The 15,994-nt window shown below is 43.5% G+C and overlaps 1 protein-coding gene across 1 annotated transcript in view; it reads left to right on the forward strand.

Annotated features, from left to right (window-relative positions):
• Positions 1–877: 877 nt before the first annotated feature.
• Positions 878–15,994, forward strand: part of LOC308291794 (ankyrin repeat and SAM domain-containing protein 1A) — a gene marked incomplete at its 5' end in the record, with an annotated part of 149,921 nt that continues 134,804 nt past the window's right edge. Inside the window, 3 exons of the mRNA XM_080733927.1 lie at positions 878–889; positions 2,067–2,219; positions 9,600–9,743. Coding sequence (XP_080590053.1) covers positions 878–889; positions 2,067–2,219; positions 9,600–9,743 — 309 coding nt within the window. The remainder of the gene's footprint in view (positions 890–2,066; positions 2,220–9,599; positions 9,744–15,994) is intronic.

Raw genomic sequence — 15,994 nt, forward strand, 5'->3', positions numbered from 1 at the left:
ATTTGGAATTTATTTGGACACTTGAATCTTTTTTTTGTAATATTTTAAACTTGAAGTACAAAGTTATTTTCAGTCAGTTCTAACCAAAATGGCTTTTATCTCAACGTTTTCCTCGCAACATAATCACTAAAATATCATCACTGTCGGGCAGAAACCTCGTATCTCCAAGTTTCAAATGTGTACGTCTTTTGGTAAAGCAAAGCCCTGCTTCATCATACAAGACTGTCACACAAAACTAGTGAAAACAGCCGATCTACAAGCACAGAACGCCTCGCATCGCGAGACGTTGTGTGCTTTTAGATCTGCTGTTTTCACTAGTTTTAGTACATTTTATAGATGAGAAATACAAAACAGTTTTGGACATACAAGGTTTCCACCCGACAACGACGATATGCTATAAATATAAGGTGCTGGGAGTGAACATTATAATGTAGGGGAGCCTCGGATTAAAACAATATTTATGGGGTGACCTGAGACAAAGAGGTTTGGGAACCCCTGGTCTAGTTCACTGGTTCTCAACCTTTACAGGCCACGACCCCCAACATAATCATACTTTAACTGGGGACCCCCCCGACAACATGGTTCTATTGTAGGCATAGCAGATCTACATGCTGTTGTGAGCATGTAGATCTGCTATTTTCACACTTTCTGCCTCTATATATTTGACAATTTGGCCATTGTTTAATTAGTCATTTTAGAGGTATTAATTAAACAGTCCTTAAAGTGTCGCTTTAGAAATGTGCAGATACCCTCTATACACCCTGTTAGTGTGTTTACTGTTGAGTGAGAAAACAATGTTTCACATTAAGTTAATCATCTGGGGACCCCCCTGGGGGTCCTGACCCACAGGTTGAGAACCACTGAACTGATCTAGTTGATGGGGACACAGGCCAGTGTCCCCACCTGTCTGTCTGTCTGTCTGTCTGTCTGTCTGTCTGTCTGTCTGTCTGTCTGTCTGTCTGTCTGTCTGTCTGTCTGTCTGCCCATCTGTGTGTCTCACCCCCAGTTATTCTGGTGCCAGCCTGCCAGCCAATCCATGCCCCCCCCCCCTCGTTAAACACCCCTTCCCCCTGATTGGTGCTTTTTCACGACCTTTCTCTCTGTGCGTAACGTGTCTGGTGGAGGTTGAGGTTCTTCTCTTGATGTCACCTCTCAGTTTGACCTCACTGAGGCCTGCTGTTTATACTGGGTACTGCAACATGAAAGATAGCAGATCTACAAGCTCACAGCTCTAGATCGGACGTTTTTTTGTTCCTTGTAGCAGGGACATGCTGGGCCCCTGGAAAAAGCGTTGTAGAGGCCCTCATTGCGCGCTATAGTGAGAGATCTCTCTCTACAGCGCTGCTGCTGCTGCTCAAAGATTTGCCATTTCAGATCATGACAAGTGACAAGCCAGTGGGCCAATTACATGAGTTATATTTCGTCGTTGTCGGGTGGAAACCTGTATGTCCAAAACCGTTTGTTTTGTATTTATCATTTTAAAAATGATTTAAACTAGTGAAAACAGCCGATCTACAAGCACACAACGCCTCGGCGTTGTGTGCTCGTAGATCTGCTGTTTTCACTACTTTTGTGCGACGGCCTTGTATGATGAAGCAGGGCTACAAAATCTGAAACTTGGAGATACAAGGTTTCTGCCCGACAGTGACGATTTACTTTGTTGGCCGCCCAGCCCCCAAAATGGAACGAAGGCTGACATTTTATTTATTTATGTTTCCTATTGGCCGGCCTGGGCCGTTTGGGAGTTGTCCTGCTTTTCCCAATGGCCAGCACGTCCCTGCCTTGTAGATCTGCTATTTTAGAAAGATCATGAGAATGTTTGCAAAACTTTGAATATCTTTGATGATAACGTTTTGCTTTCTCACCCACCCACCCATCCATCCATCCATCCATCCATCCATCCATCCATCCATCCATCCATCCATCCATCCATCTATCCACCCATCCATCATCCATCCATCCATCCTTCCATCCATCCATCCATCCATCCACCCATCCACCCACCCACCCATCCATCCATCCATCCATCCATCCATCCACCCCCCCCCCCCCCCCCCCCCCTCCAGAACAACGACAACGAGACCCCCCTCCACTGTGCTGCTCAGTACGGCCACACCTCAGTGGTGAAGCTGCTGCTGGAGGAGCTGACCGACCCCACCATGAGGAACAACAAGTTTGAGACCCCCCTGGACCTGGCAGCTCTTTATGGACGTCTGGAGGTAAGTTAGATAGAGACCCCCTCTACGGACGTCTGGAGGTAAGTTAGATAGAGACCCTCTGGACCTGGCAGCTCTTTATGGACGTCTGGAGGTAAGTTAGATAGAGACCCCCTCTACGGACGTCTGGAGGTAAGTTAGATAGAGACCCTCTGGACCTGGCAGCTCTTTATGGACGTCTGGAGGTAAGTTAGATAGAGACCCCCTCTACGGACGTCTGGAGGTAAGTTAGATAGAGACCCTCTGGAGGTAAGTTAGATAGAGACCCTCTGGAGGTAAGTTAGATAGAGACCCCTTTGGACCTGGCAGCGCTCTACGGACGTCTGGAGGTAAGTTAGATAGAGACCCCGTCTACGGACGTCTGGAAGTAAGTTAGATAGAGACCCCGTCTACGGACGTCTGGAGGTAAGTTAGATAGAGACCCCGTCTACGGACGTCTGGAGGTAAGTTAGATAGAGACCCCCTGGATGTAAGTTAGATAGAGACCCTCTGGAGGTAAGTTAGATAGAGACCCCCTCTACGGACGTCTGGAGGTAAGTTAGATAGAGACCCCCTGGACCTGGCAGCGCTCTACGGACGTCTGGAGGTAAGTTAGATAGAGACCCTCTGGAGCTGGCAGTGCTCTACGGACGTCTGGAGGTAAGTTAGATAGAGACCCTCTAGAGGTAAGTTAGATAGAGACCCTCTAGAGGTAAGTTAGATAGAGACCCTCTAGAGGTAAGTTAGATAGAGACCCTCTGGAGGTAAGTTAGATAGAGACCCTCTAGAGGTAAGTTAGATAGAGACCCTCTAGAGGTAAGTTAGATAGAGACCCTCTGGAGGTAAGTTAGATAGAGACCCTCTAGAGGTAAGTTAGATAGAGACCCTCTAGAGGTAAGTTAGATAGAGACCCTCTAGAGGTAAGTTAGATAGAGACCCTCTGGAGGTAAGTTAGATAGAGACCCTCTAGAGGTAAGTTAGATAGAGACCCTCTAGAGGTAAGTTAGATAGAGACCCTCTGGACCTGGCAGCGCTCTACGGACGTCTGGAGGTAAGTTAGATAGAGACCCCGTCTACGGACATCTGGAGGTAAGTTAGATAGAGACCCCGTCTACGGACATCTGGAGGTAAGTTAGATAGAGACCCTCTGGAGGTAAGTTAGATAGAGACCCCCTCTACGGACATCTGGAGGTAAGTTAGATAGAGACCCCCTCTACGGACATCTGGAGGTAAGTTAGATAGAGACCCCTCTGTACCTGGCAGCTCTTTATGGACGTCTGGAGGTAAGTTAGATAGAGACCCCCTCTACGGACGTCTGGAGGTAAGTTAGATAGAGACCCCCTCTACGGACATCTGGAGGTAAGTTAGATAGAGACCCCCTCTACGGACGTCTGGAGGTAAGTTAGATAGAGACCCCCTCTACGGACATCTGGAGGTAAGTTAGATAGAGACCCCCTCTACGGACATCTGGAGGTAAGTTAGATAGAGACCCCCTCTACGGACATCTGGAGGTAAGTTAGATAGAGACCCCCTCTACGGACATCTGGAGGTAAGTTAGATAGAGACCCCCTCTACGGACATCTGGAGGTAAGTTAGATAGAGACCCCTCTGGACCTGGCAGCTCTTTATAGACGTCTGGAGGTAAGTTCCAGGTTGGAGACCCCGCTAGAGGTAGAGACCATGTGATGATGCTCTCATGTACCTCGTGCTGAGATTCCTCATTCCCATGGAGCTGTTTTACTCATTTACTGCCCAGTCCAGACTTTCCCAAGTTTTTCCCGAGCTATTGGATGAATTACATTTAATTCAGAAAAATCTAAAATCGGATCGACAAAATCAGATTCCTAAGTGCTCCAAAAGTGTGCTTCCGGTTTGGGGCCGGAAACGGGGGGCGGGAAAACACGTTCCAATGTGTCAATCTCTCCTCCGTTCACTTCCTTGTTAGACAACGAGGAGCTGCTACAGCAAATGCATTTGCACGATCTGCGTGCGTCCGTGGTCCGTTTGTGAGTACAAACAAGCCCATCTTAATCCATGCTAGAGTTGTTGAGCTATGAGCAGTGATGTTAATGCAGGTAGGAAGTGATCACAGAGAAATGGGTTGTTCAGGACAAAACAATGCACATCCGGCACTGTCTTTGGGGCTCTTAGGCTCCGTGGATCGGTGATCAGATTTTAGATTGTTTTTATAAGTGAAATCTAATTAAATTCTCTGGATTATCTGGCTGGGGGCAGTAGATTCAGAATGAGGAAGAGAACACATGACCCAGGTGTAAGATTGAATGTGTAAATGACGTCAAACTAATTAGTAGGGCAGGAGAGAGGGGTCTACCAGCACCCCAATGACATGTTTTCGAAACCTGTTTTTTTAGGACCGTTATGATGTCTAGTTATGATTTCTGCTTGTTGCCGTGGTCAACTAATGTCCCATGGGGTTCATTTTTAACCTTTTCTCACAACTATTCCCAATCTGAACCATACAATGGTCATAACAGAAAATGTCATAACTCTTGATGTAAACAACCTACAGGGACAAATGAACACACTTTTCTATATGATTTTGACCCAGGGAATTCATTAAAGTGGTTATTTCTAATATTTAAGCACATATTGACCCTATTTCAGGACAGAAACGGTGAAAAATAAACCAAAAATGTTCAAATCACGTCTATACTTCTCTTTGTACAGATAAATTAAGGTGTATTCTTTTTATACCACAGGTTTTTTAGGACCCTTATGATGTCTAGTTATGATTTCCGCTTGTTGCCGTGGTCAACTAATGTCCCATGGGGTTCATTTTTAACCTTTTCTCACAACTATCCCCAATCTCAACCATACAATGGACATAACAGAAAATGCCATCACTCTTGATGTAAACAACCTACAGGGACAAATGAACACACTTTTCTACATGATTTTTACCCAGGGAATTCATTAAAGTGGTTATTTTTAACATTTAAGCACACCTTGACCCTGTTTCAGGACAGAAACAGCGAAAAACAACCAGAAATGTTCAAAACACATCTACATTTCTCTTTGTACAAATACATTAACGTGTATTCTTTTCATACCACATGTTTTTTAGGACCCTTACTGTGTCTAGTTATGATGTCTTCTTGTTGCCGTGGTCAACTAATGTCCCATGGGGTTAATTTTTTACCTTTTTACATCTATCCCCAATCTGGACTATACAATGGACATAACATAAAATGCCATAACTCTTGAAGTAAACAACCTACAGGGACAAATTAACAATTTTTTCTATATGATTTTGAGATGAGGAATTCATTTACGTCATGTTGTTTAACATTCAAGCACATCTTGACCCTATTTCAGGACAGAAACAGCGAAAAACTACCAGACAATGTTCAAACACACAACTCTATATTTCTCTTTGTACAAATAAACTAAGGTGTATTCTTTTTATACCACATGCTTTTTGAACCCTAATGGTGTCTAGTCAATATTTCTTCTTGTTGCCGTGGTCAATCATTGTCGCTTGGGGTTCATTTTAACCCTTTCTTACACCTATCCCCAAAACAAAACATAAGATGGAGATAATAGAAGATACCATAACCCTTGAAGTAAACAACATACAGAGACAAATCAACACATTTTCCCACATCATTTTCACCCAAGGAACTCATTAACGTGGTTATTATTAAGATTCAAGCACATTTTGACACTACTTCATGGCAGAAACTGCAAAAGAATTGCAGAAAATATTCAAATCACATCTATATTTACAACATTTCTAAGGTCACACCACATGTTTCTTAGTATCCTAATGGTGTTTAGTGTCAAGATTTAGTATTGTTGCCCAACTCATGTCCCATGGGGTTCATGTTTTTTTCCCCCAGATATGTTTTTGGACTTTTATGCCTTTATTGACAGGACAGTAGACTGACAGGAAACGGGGAGAGAGATGGGGAGTGACACACAGCAAATCTGAACCAGCGACCCACTGCAGGCTACACAAAGCCTACTGTATGTGGGATGCGCCCAGACCATTTTGAATCGATGTCCGTAAGTTATCAAAGAACAATTTCACTGGTCAGTGTCCTCCATCTCATCAGACTCCACCTCATCCTCTTCCTTATCATCATCATTATCATCACTGAGGACAGCCAACAGATCAATGAGAGATTGGGGAAGAATTGGCCCACAAGACAAGTCCCTCCTTCCATCTTCTGCCACCCCTGACCTTCGTCATAGGTTTAGGCCACCACAAGATTGGCTCAGCTGCTCGCTTGTAACAGGCCACTCACTCTATAGTTCACCCGCTGGAAGTGGGGGATGAGCATATTGGCAGAGGGGCAGGCGGGCAAAATGCACTCTAGACCTACTGGCTGCGGGGGGGTCTCGTCTTCTCCCACCATTTTCTTCAGCATCTTGCTCCTAGCCTGTTCGACTGATGTCTTGCGTGCTTGATTTTACATCACACACGTGAAGGCTTCCAGCTGCTCCTGCACTTCCGGCTTAAACTTACCACTCATCGCCAAGCATTTCTCTCAAAATGTTGCATTATGTATAATGCAACATTTTGAGAGACAGAATTTAGCTATAATCGTAACAATCATTCTACAGCCAGCTGGGCAATGAGTGAAAGTTGAAGCCGGAAGTTCAGGAGCAGCTGGAAGCCTTCACGTGTGTGATGTAAAATCAAGCACGCGAGACATCAGTTGACCAGGCTAGGAGCAAGATGCTGAAGAAAATGGTGGGAGAAGACGAGACCCCCCCGCAGCCAGTAGGTCTAGAGTGCATTTTGCCCGCCTGCCCCTCTACCAATATGCTCATCCTCCACATCCAGCGGGTGAACTATAGAGTGAGTGGCCTGTTACAAGCGAGCAGCTGAGCCAATCTTGTGGAGGCCTAAACCTATGACGAAGGTCAGGGGTGGCAGAAGATGGAAGGAGGGACTTTGGAGCCTGTCTGGTCTTGTGGGCCAATTCTTCCCCAATCTCTCATTGATCTGTTGGCTGTCCTCAGTGATGATAATGATGATGATAAGGAAGAGGATGAGGTGGAGTTTGATGAGATGGAAGACACTGACCAGTGAAATTGTTCTTTGATAACTTACGGACATCGATTCAAAATGGTCTGGGCGCATGCCACATACAGTAGGCTTTGTGTAGCCTGCAGTGGGTCGCTGGTTCAGATTTGCTGTGTGTCACTCCCCATCTCTCTCCCCGTTCCCTGTCAGTCTACTGTCCGGTCAATAAAGGCATAAAAGTCCAAAAACATATCTGGGGGGAAAAAAACATGAACCCCATGGGACATGAGTTGGGCAACAATACTAAATCTTGACACTAGACACCATTAGGATACTAAGAAACGTGGTGTGACCTTAGAAATGTTGTAAATATAGATGTGATTTGAATATTTTCTGCAATTCTTTTGCAGTTTCTGCCATGAAGTAGTGTCAAAATGTGCTTGAATCTTAATAATAACCACGTTAATGAGTTCCTTGGGTGAAAATGATGTGGGAAAATGTGTTGATTTGTCTCTGTATGTTGTTTACTTCAAGGGTTATGGTATTTTCTATTATCTCCATCTTATGTTTTGTTTTGGGGATAGGTGTAAGAAAGGGTTAAAATGAACCCCAAGCGACATTGATTGACCACGGCAACAAGAAGAAATATTGACTAGACACCATTAGGGTTCAAAAAGCATGTGGTATAAAAAGAATACACCTTAGTTTATTTGTACAAAGAGAAATATAGAGTTGTGTGTTTGAACATTTTCTGGTAGTTTATCGCTGTTTCTGTCCTGAAATAGGGTCAAGATGTGCTTGAATGTTAAACATTATGACGTAAATGAATTTTTCATCTCAAAATCATATAGAGAAATGTGTTCATTTGTCCCTGTAGGTTGTTTACTTCAAGAGTTATGGCATTTTATGTTATGTCCATTGTATGGTCCAGATTGGGGATAGATGTAAAAAGGTAAAAAATTAACCCCATGGGACATTAGTTGACCACGGCAACAAGAAGACATCATAACTAGACACCATAAGGGTCCTAAAAAACATGTGGTATAAAAAGAATACACGTTAATGTATTTGTACAAAGAGAAATGCAGATGTGTTTTGAACATTTCTGGTTGTTTTTCGCTGTTTCTGTCCTGAAACAGGGTCAAGGTGTGCTTAAATGTTAAAAATAACCACTTTAATGAATTCCCTGGGTAACAATCATATAGAAAAGTGTGTTCATTTGTCCCTGTAGGTTGTTTACATCAAGAGTGATGGCATTTTCTGTTATGTCCATTGTATGGTTGAGATTGAGGATAGTTGTGAGAAAGGGTTAAAAATGAGCCCCATGGGACATTAGTTGACCACGGCAACAAGCAGAAATCATAACTAGACATCATAAGGGTCCTAAAAAAACTGTGGTATAAAAAGAATACACCTTAATTTATCTGTACAAAGAGAAGTATAGACGTGTTTTGAACATTTTTGGGTTCTTTTTCGCCGTTTCTGTCCTGAAATAGGGTCAAGATGTGCTTAAATGTTAAAAATAACCACTTTAATGAATTCCCTGGGTCAAAATCATATAGAAAAGTGTGTTAATTTGTCCCTGTAGGTTGTTTACATCAAGAGTTATGGCATTTTCTGTTATGACCATTGTATGGTTCAGATTGGGAATAGTTGTGAGAAAAGGTTAAAAATGAACCCCATGGGACATTAGTTGACCACGGCAACAAGCAGAAATCATAACTAGACATCATAACGGTCCTAAAAAAACAGGTTTCGAAAACATGTCATTGGGGTGCTGGTAGACCCCTCTCTCCTGCCCTACTAAATGTCATCCTGTCCTTTATGCAGTGTTGTTTTTGACAGCAAATTTTGATTTAGTTTTAGTCATAGTCTTTTGAATAAAATGTCATTTAGTTTTAGTCATAATATAGTCGCCTGAAAAGTATTAGTTTTAGTCTAAATTCAGTCGATTAAATATCATACGCTTTTTTGCAACTAAATCTACAGTTGATTTAGTCAACTGAAATGTATTTTGGCAGGCCTTGATGGCATCGTAATGGCTGATTTTACACTTGGTTGTGTGCTGAAAATAGCAGATCTACAAGCTCTCAACGCGTCGCGCTGCGACGCGTTGTGAGCTTGTAGATCTGCTATGTTTCAGCACGCAACACCTGAGAGCAACCAAACATAAAATGATTCTCTTCTCCACTAGTCTCTCCCTAACGTTTTAGTCTAGTTTTTATTTTGTTGATGAAATTGTCAATATTTTTACCGGTAGTCTTAGTTTTAGTCATCACAGCTTAGTTTTTATTTCGTTTTTATTATTTGGTCAGTGAAAAAAACGCAGTCGACAAACATTTTTCGTCATAGTTTTAGTCGGCGAAATCTAACACTGCCTTTACGCCTGTAACCCTGTGTGTGACTGACAGGTGGTGAAGCTGCTGCTCTCCGCCCACCCCAACCTGCTGAGCTGCAACACCAAGAAACACACCCCCCTCCACCTGGCGTCTAGGAACGGCCACCTCAACGTAGTGGTGATGTTACTGGACCATGGCATGGACATCAACTATGAGGTTAGTTAGAAACACACCCCCCTCCACCTGGCGTCTAGGAACGGTCACCTCAACGTTGTGGTGATGTTACTGGACCATGGCATGGACATCAACTATGAGGTTAGTTAGAAACACACCCCCCTCCACCTGGCGTCTAGGAACGGTCACCTCAACGTTGTGGTGATGTTACTGGACCATGGCATGGACATCAACTATGAGGTTAGTTAGTATTAGGAACGGTCACCTCAACGTTGTGGAGGTTCTACTGGACCATGGCATGGACATCAACTATGAGGTTAGTTAGAAACACACCCCCCTCCACCTGGCGTCTAGGAACGGTCACCTCAACGTAGTGGAGGTTCTACTGGACCACGGCATGGACATCAACTATGAGGTTAGTTAGAAACACACCCCCCTGCACCTGGCGTCTAGGAACGGTCATATACCCGTGGTGGTGATGTTACTGGACCATGGCATGGACATCAACTATGAGGTTAGTTAGTAATAGGAACGGTCACCTCAACGTAGTGGAGGTGTTACTGGACCATGGCATGGACATCAACTATGAGGTTAGTTAGTAATAGGAACGGTCACCTCAACGTAGTGGAGGTGTTACTGGACCACGCCATGGACATCAACTATGAGGTTAGTTAGTATTAGGAACGGTCACCTCAACGTAGTGGAGGTTCTACTTGACCATGGCATGGACATTAACTATGAGGTACTAGCTAGTTAAGAGGTTAGTTAGTTTAATTAGGAGGTTAGTTAGTATTAGATACACTTTCTGTACGGAGAACAGCGGAAATGAAATGGCTTTCATATAATTGATGGCCTAAAATCATCACAAATATAGTGTGTGTGTGTGTGTGTGTGTGTGTGTGTGTGTGTGTGTGTGTGTGTGTGTGTGTGTGTGTGTGTGTGTGTGTGTGTGTGTGTGTGTGTGTGTGTGTGTGTGTGTGTGTGTGTGTGTGTGTGTTTTCATTGTGCCGGTATGTGTAGCCTACAGTATGGACATAGTTTTACTGTAGATGGTGGTACTGTAGATGGTATGTGTAGCCTACAGTATGGACATAGTTTTACTGTAGATGGTGGAGACAGGAAATGAGGACAGGATCTGACATGTGGGGGGACGTTATGTGGTCAATGCTCCCAGGGCACAGCCGTGTTGTTTGTCTTTGCGTGTGTGTGTGCGTGTGTGTGTGTGTGTGTGTGTGTGTGTGTGTGTGTGTGTGTGTGTGTGTGTGTGTGTGTGTGTGTGTGTGTGTGTGTGTGTGTGTGTGTGTGTGTGTGTGTGTGTGTGTGTGTGTGTGTGTGTGTTATGCCCCAGTCTAGGGGTCCTGAGACACAACATGAAATTAACCCTTGTCTTCCCCAGCTCCCAAGTAGCCACACCAACAACGGGTTATAAATGCAACATAAAGTGCGGTTTATTTACAAAGTGGTAATAACAAACTAGAACAGTTAATAGAAGTGAAACATAATACATAGGGGTCTATGAATAAGTAGAACTAATGAAAACCTACTGAAAAACTTAAGAACTCAGTAGTAACTGAAGAATCACTTAGGAATAACTGAAGGATAACTCAAGACTCAAATCAAAAGAAAACTCACTCCAAAGAAAATCACTTGCCTACCAAAAGAACAAACAGTATCTTACCTCCTTAACATAAACATTATTCAAAGGCTCAAAGCAACTCAACTTAACCCAGAACTCATATCAACTCATAAGAAAACATAAGGACATGTTGGGTGCCAGTTGGGAGAGGAGGAGGACAAGGTCTGCTCCCCTGCGTAGCTGGATGAGGTCTGCTGCTCCTTTTATCCCCAATCTCCACCCTTGTCAGCCAGTCAGCAGACAGAACTCCAGGAACGCTTCCCCACCAATCCCAGCCATCCTGGTCGTTTCCCCACCAATCAGCTTCTGGGAGCGGCACACCTGTTTTTACATGCTCTCACACACTCACTCTGTCTGGGAGTGATACCCCTGTTTTGCATACACTCCCAGACACTCTCAGCTCTGTCATACACCACACCACACTAGGACCAAACAATACAGTACCTACAATCGTTCTACAAATACGACCCCAGTCGTAACAGTGTGTGTGTGTGTGTGTGTGTGTGTGTGTGTGTGTGTGTGTGTGTGTGTGCGTCTGTCTGTCTGTCTGTGTGTGTGTGTGTGTGTGTGTGTGTGTGTGTGTGTGTGTGTGTGTGTGTGTGTGTGTGTGTGTGTGTGTGTGTGTGTGTGTGTGCATGTGCATGTGCGTTTGCGCAACTTTGACAGCACAACATCCGGCCGTCTGGCTGATCATGATGAGGCCCAATTTATACTTGGCTGCGCTGCCGTGTCGCAGCAACCGAAAATAACCGATCTACAAGCTCACGACGCGTCGCAGCGTGGCACGTCGTGAGCTTATAGATCGCCTATTATCGGTTGTTTGCGCCCCAGGATAAAGTCTACATCATCCTGGGAGTGTCTCTGGCCCTTCTGTGTGTCACAGCCAAAAATATATCCTCCTCTTTTTAATCATGTCACTCTGACTAGCGTTAGTGTAGCTTTAATCTGCTCCTGCAGCCTCTTCCTTCCTCTGGTAAAGCCACAGTACGTAACGTAAGCCCTGGATGTCACACACTGTTAAACCCTGGGTTCTGTGGAGGAGCTGAACTCACACTCCAAAAAAACATTATTCTGTGGCTTTAAAATGAATTCAATGCTTAAATTGCACACGAGGATCGGGGCTGTTATTCCTTCAGGACCGCTGGCAGACAGGGCAGTGTCTGGCGTCATGTCTGCAGCAGGTCATCACAGCAGAATGTCTGCAGCAGGTCATAACAGCAGAATGGTGGCGTCTAGAGCAGTAAAGATGCTGGTCATGAAGAGGCTTTCCAAAGGTTTTATTCACTGAAAGTGTCATTTTGTAGTTTGGATTCGGAGAAACCACTTGTGATCACATTGGTTGTTTATTTGTTTCAATGGATTCAGTTCAGAAAAAGCTAAGGTATGGCAGCCATACCCTAAGAAGTACATTCTATTTCCCTCCGTTTCTACGGTTTCTTGGGCTGGATATGGCAGCCTGGAACGGTTGTTCAAGTGCAGCTAAACTTGGCATGTTAGTAAACGTTAACAATACCTTGTTAAAGTGACCATTTTGTTATTTTACTGTAATTTAACAACATAATAACCAGCACAGATAGACAAAGAGACATTCATGGATTTATATTTAAAAGTAACTTTTATATTCTCCCCTGGACCCAGGGTATGGCAGGGGTATGCAGCTGCCATATTGACGCCCCTGATTTGTTTATTTAACCCATTTAGACCGGGAACCCCTTTTCCTTGTTTTCCACCAGTTTACACCGTTCCATCGTACATTGTGCAATACGTGGGCGGCAGTTCCAGCTCGCAGCCGCGTCGCAGCCGCGCCGAGTGCGACGTAATCGTAATCCTGACCGTCATTGACTGCTCCAGAATGATAATAGAATGATGTGTCCCACACACATCATTCTAAAGTAAATTCCTGCGGAAACCGGTGGATATCTTTCAACATTAACTGTTACAGCTTTATGCATGCACGGTTCATCAACCATAAAACCATCATGTAAGAGTGGATGTTATTTACTGTATGTATAAAGTATGTTCCTTTTTGAAACATGACTTTCCTGCTACGGACATCAGCTGGAAGTACAGATGGACCGATTGCAAAATTCTTGGCCGATACCGATCCACCGGTTTTATGAAGGTCTGACCTGCCAAAAACGATTTTTCCGATACCGATTTCTTTAGCTAAGAACTAGAAAATAGGGTTGCTCCAATACCCTTTTTTTCAGGCCAAGTAGGCCTACAAGACATACTTCAATTTGAGTACTAATAAGCTAGAAGAACACGAATGCCAAATCAATCACAATAGTACAATATCCAAAATCACAGACAATATCCAGTCTAATATGACCGTCTGGACTAGGCAGGAGGAAAGCAGGTGATGCATTATCTTTTTGGAGACGACATTGACACAGGATTATGGAATATATCCTTACATTGCAAAGGTAATCAGCACCATCTGTATTCTGTAGGCTGCCACTAAGTAGACTGGCTGCTACTTGCTAATGTTTACTTTAGTCACAGGACCAGCGCATCATGCTGTGCAGTGCCATGGACACAATTGGCATAAAACCATTATTTATCATACCTGCAGATTTTTTATATTGGCCGTTTCCGATGTCCATCCCTGATTCCCTAGCTGGAAGACTATTCAACCATAGAATTACCCAGTAGCATTCATCCCTCTTCATAGAGTTGAAGACTATTCCACCATAGAATTACCCAGTAGCATTCATCCCTCTTCATAGAGTTGAAGACTATTCCACCATAGAATTACCCAGTAGCATTCATCCCTCTTCATAGAGTTGAAGACTATTCCACCATAGAATTACCCAGTAGCATTCATCCCTCTTCATAGAGTTGAAGACTATTCCACCATAGAATTACCCAGTAGCATTCATCCCTCTTCATAGAGTTGAAGACTATTCCACCATAGAATTACCCAGTAGCATTCATCCCTCTTCATAGAGTTGAAGACTATTCCACCATAGAATTACCCAGTAGCATTCATCCCTCTTCATAGAGTTGAAGACTATTCCACCATAGAATTACCCAGTAGCATTCATCCCTCTTCATAGAGTTGAAGACTATTCCACCATAGAATTACCCAGTAGCATTCATCCCTCTTCATAGAGTTGAAGACTATTCCACCATAGAATTACCCAGTAGCATTCATCCCTCTTCATAGAGTTGAAGACTATTCCACCATAGAATTACCCAGTAGCATTCATCCCTCTTCATAGAGTTGAAGACTATTCCACCATAGAATTACCCAGTAGCATTCATCCCTCTTCATAGAGTTGAAGACTATTCCACCATAGAATTACCCAGTAGCATTCATCCCTCTTCATAGAGTTGAAGACTATTCCACCATAGAATTACCCAGTAGCATTCATCCCTCTTCATAGAGTTGAAGACTATTCCACCATAGAATTACCCAGTAGCATTCATCCCTCTTCATAGAGTTGAAGACTATTCCACCATAGAATTACCCAGTAGCATTCATCCCTCTTCATAGAGTTGAAGGCAGAGTAATCAGTCCAGCACTCACATCCTCCAGTGGAACATGAACCATTCAGTTATGCTACTATAACGAAAGAACCCATAGAGAACTTTCTTTGATTTGTGTTTTTGCAAAGGGCTGAAAGTGTGTGAATCTTGTCAATTAAACCTAATATAAAATATAATATGCAGTTGAATCATTTTGAGTGCAAGTGTCAGACCTCCTCTAGTGTAATCCACAGCATAGCAGGCCTTTACTCCCCCCTAGTGGTGGACACACGCCAGTGGCTGATGCTATACTTAGTGCCAAACTGTGCTGTCCATCTGTCAAGGCTAAATGTCCCCCCCCCCCGTGTCCTTGATGCTGTAGCGTGTCCCGTCCCGTATCCTCCGGGCCGCCTCGCACGTCCCGCTGCGTTCCATTAGACACTCCTATGAGCTGGAAACTGATCCACGTTGGTTTATGAACCAAATAAAATGTCCTTTTAGGAAAGTGGAGCGAGGTTTGATATAAGAACTGACCTGGAGTCTGTGAGAGAGTCTGTGAGTCTGTGAGTCTGTGAGAGAGTCTGAGGTTTGATATAAGAACTGACCTGGAGTCTGTGAGACAGGGTCCACGCAGCTTGAACATCATTTCATAACAATGTATTTCTTTCCAATTATGATAATAAATAACAGTTTAAATGTAACTGGTATTTAGGAAACGATTAGTGTGGGCTGCACCGTTGAACTATTTAGTCTACTAGTCGTGCATGCACACAGAAATGTTTTTTTTTTTATTGAATATTTCATTGAATTTTACTATTTTGCAAGGCATTGTAGAGCATGTAGATCTGCTATTTTCACAATTGCTGCCTCTAATATTTGACAATTTGTCCAATGTTTAATTTGTCATTTTAGAGGTGTTAAAAAGTACTTCAATTATCACTTTAGAAATGTGCAGATACCCTCTATACACTTAAACTGTTATGATGGTTTGTTTACTGTTGAGAGAGAAAACAACGTTCAATAAGTTGGGGACCCTCCTGGGGGTCCCGACCCACAGGTTGAGAACCACTGCAACGATATAAAATAAAAGAGTCAAAATGAACCATTTTAATCAGTTCACTGCTGCTGTGACATCATCTGCTGTTGTCTCCCTGCTTCTCCTTCTAAATACCTTTGTCTCTGTTCT

Source organism: Nannobrachium achirus (genome assembly GCF_963921795.1).
Source record: "Nannobrachium achirus genome assembly, chromosome: 9".
Lineage (NCBI taxonomy): Eukaryota > Metazoa > Chordata > Actinopteri > Myctophiformes > Myctophidae > Nannobrachium > Nannobrachium achirus.